This window comes from Bubalus kerabau, chromosome 4, assembly GCF_029407905.1.
Source record: "Bubalus kerabau isolate K-KA32 ecotype Philippines breed swamp buffalo chromosome 4, PCC_UOA_SB_1v2, whole genome shotgun sequence".
Taxonomy (NCBI): domain Eukaryota; kingdom Metazoa; phylum Chordata; class Mammalia; order Artiodactyla; family Bovidae; genus Bubalus; species Bubalus kerabau.
In genome coordinates this window covers 1,369,814-1,394,408 of record NC_073627.1, presented here as the reverse complement: position 1 = coordinate 1,394,408, position 24,595 = coordinate 1,369,814, and the positions used below count along the sequence as shown (strand labels likewise).

General features: G+C 40.0%; 1 protein-coding gene across 7 annotated transcripts in view; it reads right to left on the bottom strand.

Annotated features, from left to right (window-relative positions):
* Positions 1–24,595, bottom strand: part of CEP112 (centrosomal protein 112) — a 324,857-nt gene that overhangs the window by 259,695 nt on the left and 40,567 nt on the right. For all 7 annotated transcript variants that reach the window (XM_055574950.1, XM_055574952.1, XM_055574955.1 and 4 more), the window contains 5 exons: positions 16,741–16,788; positions 16,408–16,485; positions 7,325–7,411; positions 4,830–4,929; positions 498–616 (listed from right to left, as the gene is read on the bottom strand). In XM_055574950.1, the coding sequence (XP_055430925.1) occupies positions 498–616; positions 4,830–4,929; positions 7,325–7,411; positions 16,408–16,485; positions 16,741–16,788 (432 nt within the window). The remainder of the gene's footprint in view (positions 1–497; positions 617–4,829; positions 4,930–7,324; positions 7,412–16,407; positions 16,486–16,740; positions 16,789–24,595) is intronic.

Below are 24,595 nucleotides of genomic sequence, written 5' to 3'. Positions count from 1 at the left end.
ATTTAATTTTTAAGAAAATGTTTTTCTTAATTAAATGCTCCTCCAAGAATAATGCATCCACAACTGATTTTGTGTACTCCAAAAGCAAGTTTATACTACAACTATTGTATCATCTGAGATTTCAGGAAAGAAACGATCCAGGGGCTGACATCCAAAATTTGAACAATTTAACTCCCCCAAATTATCCTGCTATTATACCCCTATGAATTCTGCTTACAGTCTATTAGCTCTGACAAAAATTCAGAGCCTTAATTAAATCCAAGAATTGTTAAAAGTAACTTTTCTAAATGAAAACTAGCTTATAAACCATTAAACTTCCAGAAAAAAGTATACCAAAACACGACAGCTATTTCTAGATAGTCTAGAACACTGTTACTTTTATTTTTTCAAACTCCTCTTTATATTTCGTGAACACCCATTATCTTATAATTAAGTAGGTTACGTTAAAGTATACTCCTTTATATTTTTCCATCACTATTTTATTTTTTGTAGCTTACCTTTTTCTCCCAGTCATTATTCAGAGATTCTGTACTCTGCTCGCATATCTTTTTTAACTCTGCAATCTGGTTGTCTTTGGTCTCTCTGATAACCTGACCTTCACGGATGAGGGTCTGAACTGTCAAAAATGACGAAAACGTAATTAAACCCATTCTAGCTGCCACGTAAGAGTCCGGTGACAGAAAGCAGACTGCACCGGTTAACAGACCATCCCATCTCCTGCCGGCCTCCTCTGCTCTCCCCTAAAACCTCTCTTCCTCCCTCCTCTTTTCCACATCCACCTGCACAGCCACGGTGGAGCCCTCGCCGCTCACCCGCAGACAACGCACACAGCGTGCCAGCCTCTGCAGCGCTCCTGCGGGGTGCCCGCCACTGCTCTGCAGAGGCCCTTTCCCCGTGCAGATGCTGCGCCACGACCCTCAGACTGTAACTCCCAGTTCCCCTCCCACAAGACAGAGACCCAAAGCCTCTGGCATGGGAAACAGCTCCTCAGATCTGACTACCTTCTGGCCGTATCTTCAGCCACGTCCATATGTTTAAACTCATAAACACACCAACCTATCTGTAAATCCACGTCCTTTCATCCTCTTGCCCAGATGCTCCCACCTATCCACCTGAAGTGCCCTCCTCCCCTGCTGAAATACTATGCTCAAATCAGTCTCAGGTCAAGTCACACCTTTAGGAACCAACCAGTCTCCTACTCTTGCAGGGGCAGAATGATACTCCTCTCTAGGCCCAGGGAACCTCCTAGATTTCTACATTAAGTCCCCTATTACATTGCATGCTATAATAGTTTATTTGCTTCTTCACTGAGGAGAAAGATATTTCAACTTTTTAACTACAGAGCAAAAGACTGGCACTCAGGCAAGTACCCCAAACGCTGTGTGCTAAGCCCACAGACAAAGGAACCTACCGCTCCAATCTGCCGCTGCTCCTGGGTGCATTAAAGTTACTGGGACTGAAGCAAAACATGCTCTAAATTACATAAAACATATCCCTCATAAAGCATTCAAATTTCTATCTTCTTTTTAAGTGACTTAAACTGTCATTGATTCGAGTGAAAACTGTTCAACATATTCATGTCATCCGGATACAAAATAAATTCAGTTGTGTATTTGCTTGCAAGTAATATTTTCTTAGCTTCATTAATATGTTCTTATTCACTTACTGGAAGAGAGGAAAATTTTCATAAACATTTACATAGAAATTTCTTTCCCTTTTATATCTCAATGATGCAGCACTGGTGAGAAGGAGAAGAGTTCAAGTTAACCTGATATCGTTGTTCAGTTGCTCAGACGTGTCCGACTCTTTGTGACGCCATGGACCGCAGCACATCAGGCTCCCCTGTCCTTCACTTTCTCCCGGAGCTTGCTCAAACTCATGTCCATTGAGCCAGTGATGCCATTCAGCCATCTCAACCTCGGCCGCATTCCCCTTCTGCCCTCAACCTTTTCCAGCCTCAGGGTCTTTTCCAGTGAGTCTGCTCTTCACATCAGGTGGCCAAATTATTGGAGCTTCAGCTCCAGTCCTTCCAACGAATTCCAATAAAAAAGGTTTTTTAAGTGTAAGTCACTCAGTTGTGTCTGACTCTTTGTGACCCCATGGAGTGTAGCCCTCGAGGTTCCTCTGTCCATGGAACTCTCCTGGCAAGAATACTGGAGTGGGTAGCTATTCCCTTCTCCAGGGGATCTTCCCGATCCAGGGATCGAACGCAGGTCTCCTGCATTGCAGGCGGATTCTTTACTGTCTAAGCCACTAGGATTCAGGGTTGATTTCCTTCAGGACTATTTGGTCTCCTTACAGTCCAGAAGACTCTTCTCCAGCACCACGGTTCAAAAGCATCAATTCTTTGGCGTTCAGCCTTCTTTATGGTGCAACTCTCACATCTGTACATGACTACTGGAAAAACCACAGCCTTGACTATAAGGACCTTTGTTGGCAAAATGATGTTTCTGCTTTTTAATACACTGTCTAGATTTATCATAGCTTTCTTTCCAAGGAGCAAGTGTCTTTTAATTTTGTGGCTGCAATCACCATCTGCAGTGATTTTGGAACCCCCCAAAATAAAATCTGTCACTATTTCCACTTTTTCCCCTTCTATTTGCCATGGAGTGATGGGACCAGATGCCATGATCTTATAGTTTTTTGAATGTTAAGTTTTAAGCCAGCTTTCTCACTCTCCTCTTTCACCCTCATCAACAGACTCTTTAGTTCCTCTTTGCTTTCTGCCATCAGGGTGGTACCATCTGAATATCTGAGGTTGTTGATATTTCTTCCAGCAATCTTGATTCCAGCTTGTGAAGTCATTGAGCCCAGCGTTTCACATGATGTACTCTGCATACAAGTTAAATAAGCAGGGTGACAATATATACCCTTGTCATACTCCTTTCCCAATTTTGAACCAGTCCATTGTTTCCTGTCTGGTTCTAACTGTTGCTTCTTAACCACCATACAGGTTTCTCAGGAGACAGGAAAGGTGGTCTGGCACTCCCATCTCTTTAAGAATTTTCCACAGTTTGTAGTGATCTGCACAAAGGCTTTTAGCATAGTCAATGAAGCAGAAGTAGATGTTTTTTCTGGAATTTCCTTGCTTTTTCTATGACCTAATGGATGTTGGCAATTTGATCTCTGGTTCCTCTACCTTTTTTCAACCCAGCTTGTACATCTGGAAGTTCTTGGTTTACATACTACTGAAGCCTAGCTTGAAGGATTTTGAACACAGCCTTGCTAGCACATGAAATGAGCGCCAACTGTATGGCAGTTTGAACATTCTTTGAGTGTTTAAAGTGCCTGGTTTGAATCAGAGTAAAAACAAAAACCTAGAAATAGATTTTAAATATGTGTAGCCACTGATGTTTGGAGCGGTTCCATGACAAGATTCTCCACTTTCTTCTTACTCTTCACTGACATCGGATCATTCACAAATCCAGCAGAGTTTCTTTTTCAGGTTCACTCTCCCCACTCCCACTGCTATTACTGAGATATTCTGGGTCCTCATCATCTTACATATGACATTATGAAGGCACAGCGGCCTTGAGTTGAGGAGACTTTACATACGTTACATCTCCAATTGCACCGCTTTATGAGTAAGAGGCATGCGATTGGGCAATAGCAGATGCTAAAGAGCAGGTTTCATAAGAAGGAAGATCTCTCCCCTCCTCTCCTCTCTCTCTCCCTCCCTCTCCTTTCTCTCCCCCTCCCTCTCCTCTCTCTCTCCCTCCCTCTCCTTTCTCTCCCCCTCCCTCTCCTCTCTCTCCCCCTCCCTCTCCTCTCTCTCTCCCCTTTCTCCTCTCTCCCCCTTTCCCTCTCCTCTCTCTCTCTCCCCCTCCCTCTCTCTCTCCCTCCCTCTCCTCTCTCTCTCTCCCCCTCCCTCTCTCTCTCTCCCTCTTTCTCTCTCTTTCTCCCTCCTCTACTCCATTCTGCCTCTATTATAACAGACTGGGAATCAGCTTCACCATATTACCAGGCTGTTCCACCGAAAACATGCAGCCCTAAAACTCACCTCGCAAAAAACATTCCCTGACTCTCCAGCAGCTACAGGATAAACTTGAAATTTCTAAATCTGAAATTCAAGGTTATGCTTATATGACGCCAAGTCACCTATCTTAGTCTTTGTCAGTCTCTCTCTTAACATGAGGATCTCCACTCTAGATAAATGTTTTGCATCATCCTTCCCACAGTTTACGAACATCAGCATTCCCACCCCAGTGCCTGGAACTCTCCTCTGCAACTAACTAAATCTTACAAAACTTTTAAAGTTCTTTCCCCCTCCCCAAATATTTCCGACACTCTCCTTAAGACTGTCCACTACATTTCAATGTTTTGACCTACAGTCATAATCAATTTAACACTGGATTTCCTGTTTTCTTTTCCTTCATAATGAAAGTATAAATGAGGAATACTTTTTAAATGTTCCGTCCATCACAATATAGCATATATTATAAAGCATAAAGTAGACATTTAATGGAATGAATTTTTATTAGACCAAGATGAATAATTGCTCTAGACTCTTGTGAAAGCCAGTAAGTTCTATTCTAAGACTGACCTATGGTCATTCCAGCCCAATGAAGAGAGGATTAAGAAAGAGTAACAGTTACAGACTCTTTTAAACCTTTAATCAAACCAGCCACCATTGCTACCAAACACACACACACACACACACACACACAGGTTTTTCTTAAGTCATACAGAAGTTCACATCAGCACATCAACAAAGGAAACCCATACAAACCTTCCTATCTCATACTACAGTCAGAAATAAAACTGTCCTTTATAGAAGCACTAAAGTAGAAATGTTACTAAAGGATTTATGTAACAATATACAACATCACCTTTCTTCTCAAGTTTTCTAATCGTCTCTTCAGTTTCATTTTGTTTCTTTTTGTATAAAGTTTTCATTTCTTCTATTTCATTATTCTTTCTTTCTAAAATCTGCAAACGAATTTAAAATATTTTAGTACACTATATCATTTTATGTATGGAACACATAATTTTTAAAAAAGAGCACAATATTCTTTTAAGTCTATCTCAGCTAATCCTGTAAGTGGCTTCTCCCCAAAAAAGATGTTATATATAATATATATAACAAAAGCGATGTTATATATAACAACCCCCCAAAATTATATTTCAGTGCATTGACAAAACATTAAATACACTATAATAATTGATTACTGAAAGAAATATGCTGTTTTGAATTTTCATGTCCTAATCCTTAAGGGGATTGTAAATACTAGATTAGCTGATTCTCTAAACTATGACTCACAGATGAAGTGGTCACCAGGCCGCAGAGAGGAGCAGCGGAAGCCTGACCCGCTGACACAGTGCAGGCCCCTCCCAGCACTGGCAGGTGCCTGCAGACGAGCACACTCTGAACCCCCCACAGGGTCCTTCTGTCACTTCCACACACAATAACAAGCACGCCCAGACACACAGGAACGTGGGGTGTAATAGACTTCTTTTACATTTAGTTCTGCTCTTGGGAATCAAAAAAGTCAGCTCAAAGTATGTCCAAAATTGTATGAATATTTTATCATTAATTTATACTCTCAGAAGTTTTTAAATGGATCATTAAATACTTTAAAAAATATCCAATACTTTAAAAAAAATTGGAGAAAAACCAAGTATAGGGAAGTTACCAAGCAGGGTAAAGAAATGTCTAACCAAGGGGGAAAAGGAAAACCAAATTGAAGCAGAAGTATGAATATCCACTTTTCTTATGGTTGCGGTATATTCCTATACACGCAAATTCAATTTTTGAAAACAGGTTATCAGCATGTCTAACCAAGTTTTTCTTGTATTACCAGCATCTTACTTTACCTTTCACTGTTTTGGTCCCACCTCTAAGAACAACTGATAAATAAGTAAAGGAGCCAGTTTGAGCTCCATGTCCATAAAGAAGCAGAACAGGAAAAGAATGTGTGCAAAGAGATAAACACTTTCAATTTTATTCCTTCCCAATTCCTAACACGTAGAAAATGCCATACATGCAACAAACTGATGAATATACTTTCCAAATCTGGCATGAGGTCAATGATTTTATTTATATTTTACCTGGCATTTCAAATTAGTTGTACTGCTTTCTTTTTTCATGAAGAATTTATTTTAAAAGAGAAATTCCTGGAAAGGATTCTACTATTAAATGTTTTTCTTAGAATAGAGCTTTGCAACGGACATACCAAAAAGCCTATTTCAAACTCTATTACCATGATTTTTCCAAATATATTTCTATATTTATTTATATTACACATCAATATTTTAAATTTTCAATTTAGACATGTATTATGCTCTATTGAAATTACAGAATTATATTACTGAATCTCTAACATATTTATGATAGAGAACTGCTTTGATATAACTGTTTATACTTAGGTAAAATTCTAGTAAGAACATAAAGTAATATTTGCCTTTAAAGTCTGAAAGGAAAAGAGGAAAGTCAAGGAAAAGGATTCAATAGTTTTTCTCTAATTTTCAATCAGTGGTTTCCCTCTTGTTGCTTTGCAAGAAGGTGAGCCCCGTACACGCCTGACTAAACACGGCTACATTTCCAGCTTTAGGAACGCAGGGTAGGGCAGGAAGAAAGCAGGTTACGAGACGCTCTGGCCTCCGCTCCCTCCTTCCAGCTCTGGCACTTCACTCTGGGGAGCAGCATCCCAGGCTTAGTTTTGAAACATACAATGCCAAGTTTCTATCTGGATCAATTCTCATGAGTTTCAAATTCATATATTAAAATTATACTTCTATAGCACTACATTTTTAAAAGCAGTACTAACATATAGTTATACAATTATAAGGTATAATAACTATAGATTGATGACTTTTGCTGTGCCCATTAAGAAGAAAAAGTATACTTTAAAGTACAAATTGAAATACTGGAAGGCATACATCCCAACGAGCCACTGAAAGAAAGCCAACACTGGCCTCACAGTGCATGCAGTCTACACCAAAGAGAACTAAGTTCAGGATTTCTTTTTAAATTAGAAAGGAAACTGCAATTGCCAGAAGACTGAAAGGATATTAGACCAAAACAAACTCTAGTATTTACAGCTGATGTTTCATTTCAACTGTAATGAAAAGCAGTGATAGAAGGTAAAGGGCTGTAAGAAAAAATAAAGGAGAACGTGAAGATCATGTAAACTATAAGGTCTCACATAAATACATTTGTTTAGCAAATGAAGTTTAAAGATCAGCTTTGCTAGGATACTAATTTAGCAAGTCCCATTTATGTTAGACTCTCATAAGCATGTAAATATAATAAGTGGATGGTCATGAGACCTAGAATATTTCAAATACTCAATCCTAAAAAAATAATAAACCGTACACACCCTACCTTCTGAACATCAGCGTCATGTTTCTGCTGCAATTTAAGTTTCTCTTCATGATATTTAGCTTCCATCAGCTTTGTTTTCATGTCCAACTTCAAGGAAAATATTTTAAAGATGTTATTAATTTACTTTTCCATTTTTCAAAAGTACACAATTAAATTAAAATAAACTCCTGTATGAAACAGAACATCATTTTCCACGTTCACCTTACAGTCACGAGTCCAGCAATCACACTGCACACACTCGTACACTGGGTATACTCTGTGCTCACCTCCAAGTTGATTAAAAGTCTTCTGAACAAACATCACTCTACAGGCTAAGGAACAGATACTCAGATACTCAGCCCACGCCACTGCCCCGAAAGGGTCACTGTGAAGTGATATTTTGCCAAATCCACTTGGTATTGTGTGGCACAGGCCAGGAGGGTCCCCGACATCTGTTCCTCTCTTCTTCCCTTGGGGCCCCACTAACGCCACCACCTGGGCTGGGTGGGGGGCTGATGGGGCAGAGGGGACGCAGGCAACTGCGACAGACGTGTTTTCTCAGAAGTGGCTTTCCCTCCACCCTCTTTCTTTCTGCAGGATGAGTAACCAAGGCCTCAGGTGCAGAGACTGAAGCTGTGAGCTGAGGACGGACAGGCTGCCCACCAGCCGGGTCCCCCACGACATGGCAGAGCAGCGTGCGGCCCACGCACCCCACACTGCTGTAGGAATGCCCAGTGGGCCTCTTCTCTAAACTGCTACACCCTCAGCAATGTATAACTTTTTATTATGAATGTTTGTATTATGAATACAAAAATATGTATTTTCTACACCTTGTCTTTCTCTCTGAACAATATCTCATGGAAATCCCTCTAAAAATACTTGCTCTAGTTCTTATTCATTTTTTAAATATTTACCAACTATTCCTTAATGAGCAGAAAATAAATCTGTTCAACTACACTCTTAATGCATAGTCACTTTCTTTTCAGTCTCCACTACAAACAACACGGCCAAGCATTCTCCTGTATGCATCCAGCACACTTGGATTTTGCTTTCTACAGGGTGGGTTCTCAAAAGACATGGCAATGAATCAGATTATCTAGATCTATTTTGCCCTCTATTAAAGGCAAATTCACACTTCTGCGGGAAGGACAGACATCTTACTACGATCCTCATGTGCGTTTCCCTGAAAACCACTGCCTGTTGGCCCCTCGTCACACGTTTCGGTCAGTTCAGTTCAGTCCCTCTGTTGTGTCCAACTCTTTGCGACCCCATGGACTGCAGCACACCAGGCCTCCCTGTCCATCACCAACTCTTGGAGCTTGCTCAAATTCATGTCCATTGAGTCGGTGATGCCATCCAACCATCTCATCCACCATCGTCCCCTTCTCCTCCTGCCTTCAATCTTTCCCAGCATCAGGGTCTTTTCCAATGAGTCAGTTCTTTGCATCAGACGGCCAAAGTACTGGAGTTCCAGCTTCAGCATCAGTCCTTCCAATGAACATTCAGGATATAAATATGTCACACATTTGGGGCCTTCTGAATCCGGTCTTCTATGAAGGCCCTTTCACAATTTCATCCACATTCCTGTCTGTGGTCAGTAAAGCCTGGCATGCAGTTTTATTTATTCTGAATTAGTTTAAGGCGTGTATATACATTCACAGTCCGTCTCTAATATTTTCCCCAAATTGATTGTTTTTCAATTGATTTTGTTTCTTATATATTTTTTTTTACCTTACAGATTCTTTATGTCACTGAGTCAAATATTTCTATCATTTCTTTTATTCATTCTGAGTTTGCAAAGGTTTTTGGGTAAGAAAGACCTGATGTCAAGATTTTTGTTGTTTTGAAACTTTTTGTCTGGGTGTTTATAGGTTAGGTTTTAGGTACATCCAGAATTTTTGTTTTTTTATTATTGTTTTATTATGTATTATTATTGTTGTTTTATTATTTTTGTTTTTAGAGGAAAGGACCCAAATTTATTTTCTTTCAAGTAACTGAAAGGTTGTAGCAGCATCATTCATTAAACAAGTCTTTTCTCAACGTATTGACAATGAACTTTGTCACTGTTTTTATTTTTAAGGGGATTTAATTTTTTTCTTGAAATGTTCTTGGTTCTAACTGTGTTGTGTTTGCCTCATAAAAGCAGTTGAAAAGAGTATCCCCCTCTATTATCTCAGAGAATCTGTGTAATATGTAATACTGGAACACAGTTCTTCCTTAAATGTCTCCTTACATAAATAGGTAGTTGTAAAGTCGAGTATGTTAATCCCCTTTTTGTAACTGCAGATATTCTTTCTACGTAAACCAGCACTCACAAGTGCTAGGCTTCCTAAGTTCCGTGGACTTGGCAGTGGACTTGGCAGTGGACTTGGCAGTGGGCTCCAGCCTTCCGCTGTCACAGCAGGTCTGTTGGTCTGTCCTGAACTTGGAATGGCTCTGCTACCCATGTCTGATGCTATAACATCATGCATTACTCATTTGGAAAACATCAGTTCAATGAGTTGCAGAGATTTCCAAATATTGAAAATTTCATCACATAATATCAAAACCTCACACTGGTTAATATTACCACCAATCTCATCGGAAAAGTCTTAGTATTGGAAAGTTCTCAAGCTCACAGTGACTGATACAGGGTTGCCAAAATTCTAATTTGTATTAAAAGGTCAAATTCTATCATCAGAGTGAATATGGTCAGTTGTTTTGCTTAAAGTGACAGGCTCAATTTGTTCACTTTCCAGAAACTGTCTCCCAGTAACCGAGTCTGAATAACCGTATTTTGTCTGTCAGTCATTACATCAGGTGAGAATGACATCCCAGAAGCAGGAGCTATCACAGTTCATCACTGAGGAAGCCCCTGGGGCTTTCCTTCTGGTGCTCCCACACACGCCTGCATATGCACCCTAAGCCCTCTATACTCAGTTCTACTTTGTCACTCAGCTAGCCAGAAGATGTGTATCTGAGTTACAAGATTTAGTAAAATTAATAATTTTCTACTTGCTTCACTGAGAACATTCTTAAGTAAGATTGGTAATTGTTTCCCTGGGAGCATGTGGCAATGAAGAATACATCAACTGGTACAATCTGGTGCCACTGCCTTGATGTGGGTCAGGATATAGTTTTACCCAACGCTCTGTGTGCAAAGTCAATGCAAATGTAAGTACAGTAAAAAGATTATTTTTAATTATTGCAAAAATAATTTTGACCTCATAGACCTCATGGATCTTAGGGATCACAGGGTTCATGGCCCACACTCTGAGAACCACTGCCCTGAAGAAACTCTTGTACATATGTGTCAGGAGACACGCACAAGGTTGTTCACAGGGCTACTGTTTGTAAAAGTCAAAAATTAGGATAGATTCATCAACACAATGGCAAGAAAGTGTGGCAGATTCATTTAATAGAAAGTACTGCAAATGAAGCCAACTGCAGCTAAGTGCCTAACAACCAGGAGTGTTACCCACATGCTACTGAGCAGAAAAGTTTAGTTGTATTTAAATGAAGTTCAAAATCCACTGAACAAAAGTATTTTCATTCTTAAGAAGGCAGGCATTGGTAGCAAAGTCAACTTAAAAAGTAAAGGAGGGAAACGATGAGAGACGTCAGGATGGTGGTTATTGTTGGGGAGGTGGACGAGAGGAGGACTGAGAAGGTGGACGGCAGGCGGCTGGCGTCTTGGTCAGGATCTAACCCTTGCCTGCATGTGGTCCACGATGGTTTTCCTTTGAATAATTATTGCATTTTGTAAGACTGAGAGTCTCTGAATGCTCTATTCATAAGAAATGCTTTAAAGTATAAATTCTTTCATTTATTACATCAATGACTGTAGATTTTGTCATTTGGATTTATTTAAATTCTACATTTTACTAGGAGATTTGCAAAAGGAAAAAATGCCTAATTGGCATTACGTGTAAGAAAGAAGCAAGGCAGCCTTTTAGGCAATGGGTGGGAACAGTCACTGTGGGTGGAGGTAAAGTTCAAAGGAAATACTCTATTTTATTTCACAAAAAGGGCAATTTCTACCATCTGTTCTCTGAGAACTGATGGTTGCTCTGAAAACTGATCTCCTCTCGTTGTGTTGTGTTCTCTTCTTTCATTTTCAGTGACAACGGTTTTCCAAATGTCTTAATCTATATCAGAAATCTTTTTTAAGAATACTAAAGAAATAAAAAAAAGAAGCACACTGCTTGATGGTGCTCAAGGTCACACAGTCCTGTGATGTGGATATCACAGGAAATGTGTTAACAATTACAAAGGCAGACAAGTCCAACCATGTTTGTGAATGACAGGCTAAGGTGAAAATCAAGGGTCACAGTCACCAGACATGTCTTCCCATAAAGCCAAATACACTGAACAAAATTTATAATCTTAAAACAATGTATATGTGTGTTTTTACCAATCAAAAGAAAACTACTACAGTTCTTCAACTCTAATAAAATAATATTGTGAATATTACTCATTTAACATCTAAGGTATTTTCTACAGAATTATAAACTTAAAATGAAAGTTGTGTTTTATAAAGTTTAATTTCCAAAGGCTGATTAAAGATTTCAGAACTCGCCAAAGCATCAACAGAATTAAATCATTTATTAAATGCAGACAAACTCTGTAATCTACAGAGGCCTTCACGTCACTCAATTCTTTCCACACTTACTGCATTCTTTAACTTAAGCACTCAACCTCCTAAGTTTTTATTTTGTAACATTAAGAACTGATTAATCTAGATTATCATCACTACTCAGAGTAAAACCCTGTGAAATGGACCTGAGATTTAAATACAAAGATGAGATTTTAAAAGAGACAAAAATGTGAATTAATTTTTTCATAATCTTGGAATAAGAAATCTTTTCTACACAATACAAAACCCTAAAGCCATAGAGAAAAGACTGATAGAGCCACCTACTGAAAAGAAACTTCTATACGTTTAAAAAAAGACAGCAATAAATCAAAAGACAGAGAAAAATACCTGTAAGATATATGACAGAGACCTGAGTTCCTTAGTATACAAACTGCTAAGGAATCACGATGAAGACAAAAATTTAACAAAAATATAGAAAAAGGTTTAATAAAGGACAGTTCACAAAAGTGAAATTAAAAAGACAACAGACAAAAATATGCTCATTCTCACATAAAAAAGCAATGCAAATATTAAAACAAGATACTATTTTTTGTCTCACAGAAAATAAAAGTGTTTATACGTCGGTGCTGCTGACTGAATGGGGAGGCAGACATTCTCACACGCTGTTGGTGCAGGTGTAAGCAGACCGACCCGCAACATTCACCCACTTAAAGTACGCAATCGGGTGTCTTTCAACACATCAGAGAATTATGCAACATCACCCCAGTCTAATCTAGGACGTTTTCATTACTCCAAAAAGGAACACGCACGCCCACTGGCCATCACTCTCCCCTCTCACCAATGCCTACAGCCCGAGGCAGACATAACATCATTTTAAGGGCAATCTGTCAATATCAATAAAACATTGAAATGTGCAATTAGATTTCACAGAACTTATGGTCTAAGAATAAACGTGCAATACATACAACTGTACACAGGGATACTCTCGAAACACGGCTTGTTGTAGCAAAATATTCTTCACGACCTACAGCCCTCAGGAGGAACCTCCAGTAATAAAACATGGGCCATCAATAAACAAAGTACAGCGCAACTACTTAAGAGGATTAAGCCATGTTACTCATATAAAAACCATCAGAATTATGTTTGAATTTAAAAAGCAAAAGGAAACAATACGTAGAGTATGATCTAGTACATTATTTGTATTTTTAAACTTTTAAAGAGAATACATATTAAATTTTTATCAATGATTACCTTGAAGAGTGATCAGGTGTTGTGAAAATAAATATTACTATTTAATTTTAAAATAAACATAACTCAAACAAAACTATTCCTTATTTTTACAACATGACCCAGCAACAGCGGAAGCATTTTTGGATGAGAACATGCACGCGACACCTCAGGGCTGTCTGACCTGGGTGTGCAAGGGTTTGCAGGATTCCAAAACAGAAAAGCCGCCACCCTTGGGCTCACAAGTAAGCATTTGAGAAAAGGGACTTCCGCCAGTGGACCTAAGACCATCCTTCTCAAGGATGACTAAACGCATCACAGCGTAGCTATGCATTTAAGCATACAGAAAAGTCCAAGTTAGAAAACTATCTCTGGAAAACCAGCACAAATAGTAAAGCAGTAGGACTGATAGTTTCTTGTTTTTAACTTTTTTTTTTTAAATGTACTTTTAAATTTATCCATCTATTCATGCACCATTCTAGAAAGAGTGTGAGGTAGTTACACAAATATAATGAGGTTAAGGTAGATGGACAGAAAGTTGCCATGAACGTGTAACAGTCGGAGACTAGGAGGACAGTGGACAGAGGGAAGCGGCACGGAAGAGCGCAGCGCCTGGAGACAGGCTCTGGACGCTCGGCCCCGCGGAGGCCGGAGGCGGGGCGCCGGGGCGCCTGCACAGGGGCAACGAGGCCGCTCATCAGGCAGAGCCGCGTTAGGTTCCGCAGAGGGACGCACACGCGACTCAGGCAAATCGACAAAGCCTGAATAAATATCTTTCTATTAATGATTAATATTTCCTATTTCAAAAATGAAAATATTAAAAAAAACTGTGTCCTAAAACTGAAAAAAGCTTTTAAAAATCCATGCTCTGTATTTAAAATATAATTAGTATCTTTATATTTACAAAGGCAGTCTAAACGGCCACCTTCCTCAGCATTCAGTGGCTCTAATTACCTCTTTTTACATTCATTCTCATTTTTGCATATAATACATTCTTTACTTGTATCTTAAAATCACATACAATTTTTATAAGGCTTCCAAGTATTAATTTTTATTTTAGAGGTTAAACTTTTTATGCTACTATACTTACAAAACTCCATCATTTCAATTTTACCGTGTAAGACATAGTTCATTACCGCATACAAATATTTGAATGCATATAAAGATAGAGATATGAGGATTTTTTTTTCAGAATTACTTATATTAGTGAAAACTCAATCTCAATATCTAACAATAGGGATACGTCAAATTAACTGGGGATAATTCTATAATACAGACTATAATACAGCCATTAAAAATAAATGCTTGGACAGCAAGAAGGTCAAATCAGTGAATCCTAAAGGACATCAGCCCTGAATATTCACTGGAAGGACTGATGCTGAAGCTGAAATGCCAGTACTTTAGCCAACTGATGCCAACAGCCAAGTCATTGAAAAGATCCTGATGCTGGGAAAGATTGAAGGCAAAAAGAGAAGAGGGTGAGGTGGTTGGATGGCATCACCAACTCAACTGACATGAACTTGAGCAAACTCCTGGAGAAAAAGAGAGACAGAGAGGACTGGTGTGCTGCAGTCCACGGGGTCACAGAGAGTCAGACAGCACTTAGCAGCTGAACAGCAGCAACCTCCTGCAGAAAGCCAGAGAGATACTTCACAGTATTGACTTGTAGCCAAGAATAGGCAGGAATGTGTTCTGATGTTACTAAATTTTACATGTACAGATGTATGTACCTCATGTTAAACACATATGAGAAATAGAAGAATGGACATCAAAAATAAAGAAAGAAATGCTTAGGAACAATATTTAGTAGCATAATATACTCAACTTATACAAAAATACTCAGGTTATATCATCTCAATTGTCTAAAGAAAAATAACATGTATTCTGTAGAATATGTTAAAAAAAGAATCAAAGTCAACACAATGCTACTTCTTCATTTCTATATATTAATTTCATAGGTGATTTTATTTCCTTCTTTACATATGGCTGTATTCTACAAAATTTCTCCCCACTCTGGGCAATTAAAAACCTTTATTTTTCTTATTTTATTATATTTTACAAAATTTATTTAATAAACACCCAAAATTATTTTATAATCACAGACACTTCTTTAAAAGAAACTTAAGTTCTCACACTGGAGCAACTCAGCCAGCATATACTCTTAAACATTTTAGGGGAAAAAAAAATGACCAAAAATTTCACCCAAAATAGGCAGAAACAACTATGTAACTACACAAAGGGTTATTTTAGTCAAAATACACACTGGGTGTATTTTAAGATATGCTGTAAGTTGATGTTTACATGCAAACTTCTCAATGATCCCACAAATATTTTTGCCAGTATACCAAAAAGAAAAACAAAAACATAAGGGTACAGAAAAAAAAAAAGCCACACACATTTAGAAATGAATCTCTGGTGCAACACAGGATACTTTTAAGTATCCTCTCTTTCAACACGTATGTGGGGAACATTGGTATGCTCAGCCCTAACCCAAAGTGTGACCATAAAGAATAAGAATACGGTGTCACAAAAGACCAGAAAAAATTTCAAAAGGACAGGAGGTAACTACTCTATGGTAAACAGTCTGAACAGTAAAAGGGAAAATGGTTGGTAATGACTTGGAATGACGTGTAAAAACAACTGACAATTTCTTAAAAGGAAAGAAAAACTTTCAGAACAAGAATTTCAAAGAAGGTCCATCTGAAGGTAAGTATTGTCCTCAAAAAGTTTTCATGGAATGTAACATCTTTTTATTTCAACAGGCTTGTTTAAAAGCACCAGCCGTGCACTAGGAAACAAAAGCCTGCGCGCCTCGCATGGGGGCTCTAAAAGGACCTTTAAGTTACTGAGGTCAGCAGCAGTCGTTCCAGCAGGCTGAAACTTAAAGGGGTGGGGAAGGACTGGAAGGCTAGGATTGACATATATACACTATTGACACCATGCATAAAACTGGTAGCTAATGAGAACCTGTTGCACAGCACAGGGACCTCGGCTCAGTGCTCTGCGGTGACCTAAATGGGGAGGAAATCCAAAAAGGATGGGAGATGTGTATATGCATATCTGGGAGTCACTCTGCTGTACAGCAGAAACTAACACTCCCTCCAAAGCAGCTATGTTCCAATGTCAGTGAAAACAGAACGGAAGACCTGCCTTTACCTGCACCAGAATTCTATATTTGCACCCACAACAGCCTCTTCCTACCAGGCGTCCGTTACTCTAACTAGGACCTGAAAACTTGTGTTACACAAAACGTGAAATCTGCATGCATAGATTAGATGCGCCAGAAACACCGCGATCCTACCTCTTTCTCATGCATGCGGGAGAGTAACTGGTCATCGTGCAGACTGCTGGATTTTCTCAGGCTGAATTTCGGAGTCATCTGTTGAATGAGGAAGAGCCATTCAATACTTTTTCAGGCCTGGTGTGGCCAAAAGTCAACTCTAAACTGCCTGATGTTCATGCCAAAATAACAGAAACGAGGAAAAAAAGTGACTTATTCACTTCCAAGTGATAGGATTAACAAGACTGCTATGCTTCATAGTGTGGACTGGCATTACTTTCTGTAAACAACTAAACAATTATTTTATTTTAAGACCATCTGCCACAGGGAAAGCGCAGGGCAATTCTCACCTACCAGAGTAACTGGGATGGGCTTCTGTCTCAGGTATCGAGGGTTTTCTATCTGAAATTTTAAAATAAAGACATTAATATTTGAGTATTAATTAAACTATAATGAAAATGTCTTCCATATGTCTTAATATTTAGCATGTTTCTTAGAATACGTACTGCATGATATATTTCTGGTGTCCCACTAACAAATAAAATGTCAAGCGTAGCTGCCTTTGCATACACAAGCACCCTTGAGTGATCCTCTCACAGCCAAGGCCCCGGCCTCCCCCAACTCCTGCTCACCTCACACTTCACCCCCAGGTCCTGAAGGACTCTCATCACCCGGACACGGCAGGTTTCCTGTGCCTCTCTACCTCTGCCCACCAGCTCCAGTCCCTGTAAGCATGCACCTAGCATCCTTCAAGTCTCAATTTTATACTAAAGCCCCAGGCAGATTTGGAAATCTGAATGACATAAGCATATGAAAACATGCTTAAACTACTTAGGACTATGAAAAATGTAAAGTAATACCTCAAAAGATGGTATTTTATAGCCACCAGATAGGCATACATTAAAAATTTGACATACAGTTATAGAAAACAAATTTATGGGTTCCCAGGGGATATGGGGGAAAAGGATAAATTAGGAGACTGGAATTGACATATACACACCACTATATATAAAATATGTTGCTCACTTGATAAGGAACCTGCCTGCAACGCAGGAGACCCAGGTTTGATTCCTGGATGGGAAAGATCTGCTGGACAAGGAAACGGCAACCCACTACAGTACTCTCGCCTGGCGAATCCCATGGACAGTGGAGCCTGGCAGGCTACACAGACCATGGGGTCGCAAGAGTCAGACACGACTTAGCAGCTAAATCACATCACATATATAAAATAGATAAATAATAATAACCTTCGATATAGCACAGAGAATTCTCCTCAAGACTCTGTAATGACCCACATGGGAAAAGAATTTTAAAAAGAGTGGATATATGTGTACGTGTAATTGATTCACTTTGCTATACAGCAGAAAGTAATACAACATTGCAAATCAACTAGACTCCAAGAAAAAAAATTTTTAATAAATCAGTTCAGTTCAGTTGCTCAGTCATGTCCAATTCTTTGTGACCCCATGGACTACAGCACGCGAGGCTTCCCTGTCCATCACCAACTCCGGGAGCTTGCTCAAATTCATGCCCATCAATTGATGCCATCCAACCATCTCATCCTCTGTCGTCCCCTTCTCCTCCCACCTTCAATCTTTCCCAGCATCAGGGTCTTTTCAGATGAGTCAGTTCTTTGCATCAGATGGCCAAAGTATTGGAGCTTCAGCTTCAGCATCAGCTCTTCCAATATTCAGGACTGATTTCATTGAGGTTTGACTGACTTGATCTCCTTGCAGTCCATGGAAATCTCAAGAGTCTTCTCCAACACCACAGTTCAAAAGCATCAATTCTTTGGCACTCAGCTTTCTTTAGGGTCCAGCTCTCAAATCCATACATGACTACTGGAAAAACCGTAGCCTCGACTAGACAGACCTTTGTTGGCAAAGTAATGTCTCTGCTTTTTAACATGCTGTCTAGGTTGGTCATAGCTTTTCTTCCAAGGAGCAAGTGTCTTTTAATTTCATGATTGCAGTCACCATCTATAGTAATTTTGGAGTCCCTCAAAATAAAATCTGTCACTGTTCCCATTGTTTCCCCATCTATTTGCCATGAAGTGATGGGACCGGGTGCCATGATCTTAGTTTTCTGAATGTTGAGTTTTAAGCCAGTCTTTTCACTCTCCTCTTTCACTTTCATCAAGAGGCTTTTTAGTTCGTCTTCACTTTCTGCCATAAGGGTGGTGTCATCTGTGTATCTGAGGTTATTGATATTTCTCCCCACTATCTTGATTCCAGCTTGTGCTTCTTCTAGCCCGGCATTTCACATAATGTACTCTGCATAGAAGTTAAATAAGCAGGGTGACAATACACAGCCCTGATGTACTCGTTTCCCAATCTGGAACCAGTCCATTGTTCCATTTCTAGTTCTAACTGTTGCTTCTTGACCTGCATACAGATTTCTCAGGAGGCAGGTCAGGTTGTTCTGGCATTCACATATCTTTAAGATAATTTTCCACAGTTTGTTGTGATCTACACAGTCAAAGGCTCTGGCGTAGTCCATAAATGAGTTTTTAAATAAATAAATAAGTTTTAACAAACAAATTAAGTTAAAAAACAAAAATTAAAACTTTGATAATAGAAGTGTTGCAAATGTGGGGCCTGCTGTTGGGTGTATGACTTAGTACATTTACTTCAGGAAAACATTACTAAATAAAGATAATAATAAAGTCTACTTAAATATCATACCAGAGAAAGAGGCATAGTCTTTAGTAAACAACAAGGTACTATATATACACAGCTTTTTGAAAACTAGAGGCAGCCAATCTCCAGCAGGCAGCCAAGTACACTCAATAAATATTTATTGTCTGAAGGTATATATATGAAAAGTAAGTAACCATTCTCTATTTTTGGAATGGAAAAAACAGCAAAGAAAGTAAGTCCTTCAAAGACACAGGCACACAAAAGCCTAACTCATGAAGCAGGATTAAATACAAGGGGAAAAATAGAGGAAGAGAAAAACAGAGCATTCTCAAAGATGCTCAAGCTCTAATTAAGCTTAACATTTAAACCCAAAAGCCAAAAAAACCATTTGTGACTTATTTTTACCCAGCTCTACATTTATAAGCAGGGTACAAAATACTGGTTTAGCTAATTACAATGTAGCCTTTCAACTATGCAGAAATAACTCCTATTTCATCTTCTTCATCTTTAAAAACCATTAAATACAGAAGTTAAGGACTCATCGTGTTATCATAAATTTCCTTTCTCAAGTTGACAAAAAGGTCTATTCTAATATTTAAAAGCAACAGGGAATGCTGGAGACAAGCATAAATCTTCTGTTGTTCTTACTCATTTGCAGTACATTGTCTCATACCCACTCTTAACGTGTAATGAGAATTATTCATAGGAGAGCATGTTCTTGAGTCTGTCTGAGGGAAATAAGCAATCTATTTTCTGATTTTATAACAGCAGCCAGATGTGCTTTGAAGCTGAATGTTCCCACTTTGTAATCCACAAGTAACAGGGACTTGCAGAAATCTGTAAACAGTCTTAACACTGATTTTTTTCATGCTCTTTCAGAAGACTTCTTGTTCTCTCATAATACCTCAGGAAAGAATACCACAATAAGGAATGTCCAAAATGGAAGATAAAAAGAGCTTATGTGAAACATTAAAGTCTAACAAAATATTATACAGACAGTAATGCCAAAAATAATTAAGTTCCAATAGCATGAATAAATCACACGACAGAATGTTTCTTGTTTGAAAAACAAGTAGAATCACAATAATAAATAAATAGTAATTTAAACTAGACATGAAAACAGATATCTGAATGCTCTCTAATGGAAACTGCCTTTGGACGCTTTGTTTAGTTTTTTAGCAGAATTGTTCAGAGTTCTGTCAGCTTGTTTTTTTCAAATTATTCAGGATTTGCTCAAACTGACCTCCTTATAGACTAATATTGATCAAAGAGAGATGTTCCAAGGTTTCAGAAAAACAGAAAGACAGTTTATCTGGTATTTCAGCCATCCTAGAGGAAAGGGCATTCTAAGGAACATATTACTAGCAGCACAACCAGAACAACTGTTCTTCCAGTCAGAGCGCCCGTCAGGAGAACGGCCAGGCCTCTTTCTACAGCATGAAGTGAATTCAGTCACCAGCGCCACTTATGCTCCAAAATAGTGCTCTTACTGAAAGTCGACATTTTAGAAATTGAAAAATGTTTTCCACAGAAAAAAATACAATACTACAAATTGGTTTACTCACATTTCAACATTTAATGAGCACAAATAAAATACAGATAAGAGACACCATCCGCTGCCACAAGGAGAAGCAAACAAGCCAAAGGGCAGAACGGAAACAGACGAACCATCGTCTGATTTGGAGACAAAAACCTCACAGTGCAGCGGGAAGAGCAGAGGCTTCTCAGTAACGGAGAGCACAGGTGGATGCGCGTAAGGGCCACAGGTCCTTACTTCCTTTCTTACAGCACACCCTGCAATCGCCTCCAGGTGGCAAGCAGTTCCAAGTAGAAAAAGTAGAACAGTAGAGCTGCTAGAAGACGACGCGGGAGAACAGCTTCAGGAACTCAAGACAGCCAAACACCGTACACAGACATAGAAAGCACTTTTTCACGAGGCAAAATCATGGGGAAATGAACCACATGAAAATTTACAATTTCTGGGACTTCCCTGGTGCTCCAGTGGCTAATACTGCACTCCCAGAGCAGGGGGCAGGGGTTCAACCCCTGGTCAGGGAACTAGATGCCACATGCTGCAACGGAGAGCTCACAAGCCTGAGCCAAAACTGAGAGCCCCATGCAGCAAGTGAATAAAGAAAAATTAAAAAAATTTTTTTAGTTCCTGTTCATCAAAGACACCAGTAAGAGAATGGAGGAAAGCAACAAAGTGGCAGAAACTGTTTACCATACTAAATTCCGAAAGGACTCATCCAGAATACATAGAAAGCGCTTACATATTGACAAGAAAAAGGCAGAGGGCCCAACAGGGGAACGTGCAAGTCCCCAGTCAGCACTGCACCGTGGGAGGCTACCCAAACTGCACTGGAGGGACGATCAACGTATTCAGAGGGGTCTAACTGTATCAGACCAACCTAGACAGCATATTGAAAAGCAGAGACATTACTTTGCCAACAAAGGTCCGTATAGTCAAGGCTATGGTTTTTCCTGTGGTCATATATGGATGCGAGAGTTGGACTGTGAAAGCTGAGCGCCTTAGAATTGATGCTTTTGAACTGTGGTGTTGGAGAAGACTCCTGAGAGTCCCTTGGACTGCAGGGAGATCCAACCAGTCCATTCTGAAGGAGATCAGCCGTGGGATTTCTTTGGAAAGAATGATGCTAAAGCTGAAACTCCAGTACTTTGGCCACCTCATGTGAAGAGTTGACTCATTGGAAAAGACTCTGATGCTGGGAGGGATTGGAGGCAGGAGGAAAAGGGGACGACAGATGGCTGGATGGCATCACCAACTCGATGGACATGAGTCTGAGTAAACTCTGGGAGTTGGTGATGGACAGGGAGGCCTGGCGTGCTGCAATTCATGGGGTCGCAAACAGTCGGACACGACTGAGCGACTGAACTGGACTGAACTGAACTTTATCAGTCATCAGGAAAATACATATTCAGTCCACACATGCAGTGTCACTAGCCGCTGCAGAGAATGGCTCAGTTGCATACTTTAAAGAAAAACTGTTAATAACTGGCACCTCCAGGAGCCGGAGAGAAAGCGAGGGGCGGGCACACCGCACGCCGTAGCAGAGGCGGACGTGCACGGGCGCCGTCAGACCCCACAGCGTTCGCGTTCGCAGCACCGCGCACACTGTCACCGTGAGCCCAACCTCGCGGAGCCCAGGCGCTCTTCTCCCCACCCCGCAGCCCCACTCCTCCACCTGGACTCCCCGGCGGGTCAGCTCGGCACACTTCCCCCGGCCTCCACGCTCCTTGCCCGGGGTTCCGGGACTTGCAGGTGCCCCTGGCCCTGGACAGGAGGTCCCACCAGGGGCCCTGCCCTCCTGGGGGGCCGCCGGACTAGGGGTGCTGTCCACCCTCCCGCTGACCATCCTGTCCTGCGCGGTCTCCAGGACATGAGTTCTCCAGAACAGAACAGAATGTTCTCTTGCCCATTCTGCAGAGAGCTGACCTAAGGGGTCACCTAAAGTGTACCCACTGTTTGCTCCTGGTGGAAGCAAGCCTCCACAGTCAGCACAGAGTCCCGGGTGGGGAAGGGCTGGGGGTGGTGACCCATGCAAGGCCCAAGAGAACCTCCTTCTCCAGACCCCCTAGTCCTCCTCAGGAAAAAAAAAAAAAGTTTATATAAAGACTGTCATGAATGAAATGTATATAAGACGGGTTAACAAAGCAAAAAAGCTCCCCCAAAGCTAAAGGTTAAAAAGGCTAAAGAGTAATAATAATAAAAAATAATAATACAGGAGGGAAATTTAACAGCTAGGTTTAGGAAGTAAATCTCTACTTGAATAATATATTCACAGGGAAAATATTAAAACACTCCTGGGAAAAGAAAGAATGTAACTAGGGGAAATGTATTTTTTCAACAAAAACTAGAAAATTCAAAATCTGGAACTTCTAATGCATCAGAAAATAGGTGTTGACAGGCATGCCAGCAACATTAAAAAAAATGTGCCCTTAGTACAAAGCACAAAAATTAACTAGCTATTAACTGATCATTCAGAGGAATAAAAAAATAAAAGTCCATCACACATTCTCATACAAAACTAAAATCAAAGCAAAATCTAAGTTTTTTAATACACTGGATATTTAAATTATTCTACTGTGATCAAGAGATATAGTTGAACCTGATTAATGCAGCCATATTATAAATATATAAAAATGCAGGACTTTATTTCACAGTTAGTGCATTCTTTGAACAATAAAAGTGTGAAACAAAATCCCAGGCGGCCCTAGGTTTAAGGCAGTACCTCAAAATATTTTAGATTTTTTATCTTAATTTTATTATACAAATGAAAACTTTAATCCTCTGAACAGTTAAATATTCGTGAAAAGTACTGTGTGTGCCACGAAACGCACACATCAGAAGTTCCGAACGGCCCAGGGCAGAGGCCCTTTCAGAAGGACATCACAGAACGTCTTTCTCTGATTCTGCTCTCCAACGCCTCCTCGCTCCTCTCCCACACCAGTAACACAGGACTCGTTCCAGGGGCAGCTTTCCCGACCCCGTCAAATTTGGAAATGGTTTTCTTTTGACCTATTCCCCTCTGGTTATCAATGCTATTTCTCTCTTCTTCATTAACATACCTTCAAATGACCCACTCAAATCCCTTCATGTCCACCACCTCTGACCCTCTGACGGTGGCCACTGAGTCCCGGTTTGAAGTCTCTAAAGACAGAGCCGTTCTAGGCTCTGGGTGCGGCCACCACGTCCAGCCTGTGGCTGCAAAACAAGACTGCAGCCCTGGAGACCACAGAGGTGAAAACTTGAACCTCCCCGATTACTCTCCAAACGCTAGCAGTCTACGATAAAACGGTGAAACCCTTGAAATGATTCCCCCATCAGACAACCAGGTAGCTGACAGCGAGCCAACCCTCCATTTTCCTGGAACCAAAGCTTTAGATGCCCTCCTGTTCGGGTCACCAAGCATTCTTTATTCTCTTTGAAATGCTTTCCTTTTCCATCTCTTCCATGCTTGGAGTCACAGCAAGGTGGAGCCCCCACACCTGACTGCTCCCTTCTCCATTTCGGTACACATCCAACAGCCTTCGTACCACCACCCACTCAGCCTGCCCAAAGCACTGCCTCCATCAAAGACCATTATTAGCAAGAAGGGTTTCAGGGTTTTTACAAAAATGACAGTCCCTGATGTAGGCAAAGAAGTAAAAAATGAACAGTCCTAGAGACTTCTGGTTGGAAAATAGATTGGTGTACACCTCATGGAAGGCAATGCTCCAAGACCTAACATAACCTAAGAAAGCAACCAAATAGGAACAAAAGGATTCTTTCAAGGAATTCTGTTGCAGTTGTTACTTATATTAGCAATAAACTGGAAGCAACCTACATGTCCGAAATATCAGAATGCTTAAGTAAGTTATGAACTATCCACTCAAAAGAGAAATTAGTGCTACCATTAATAGTCATGCTAATAGAACTACTATAAACTTATCCCAAATTTACAACAGCACGTAATAAAATAGCATTTATAATATGACCCCAATTTTGTTTAATGTTTAATTTTATAAATACATGCAGAAGAAAATGAGGGAAAGATATATACAACAAA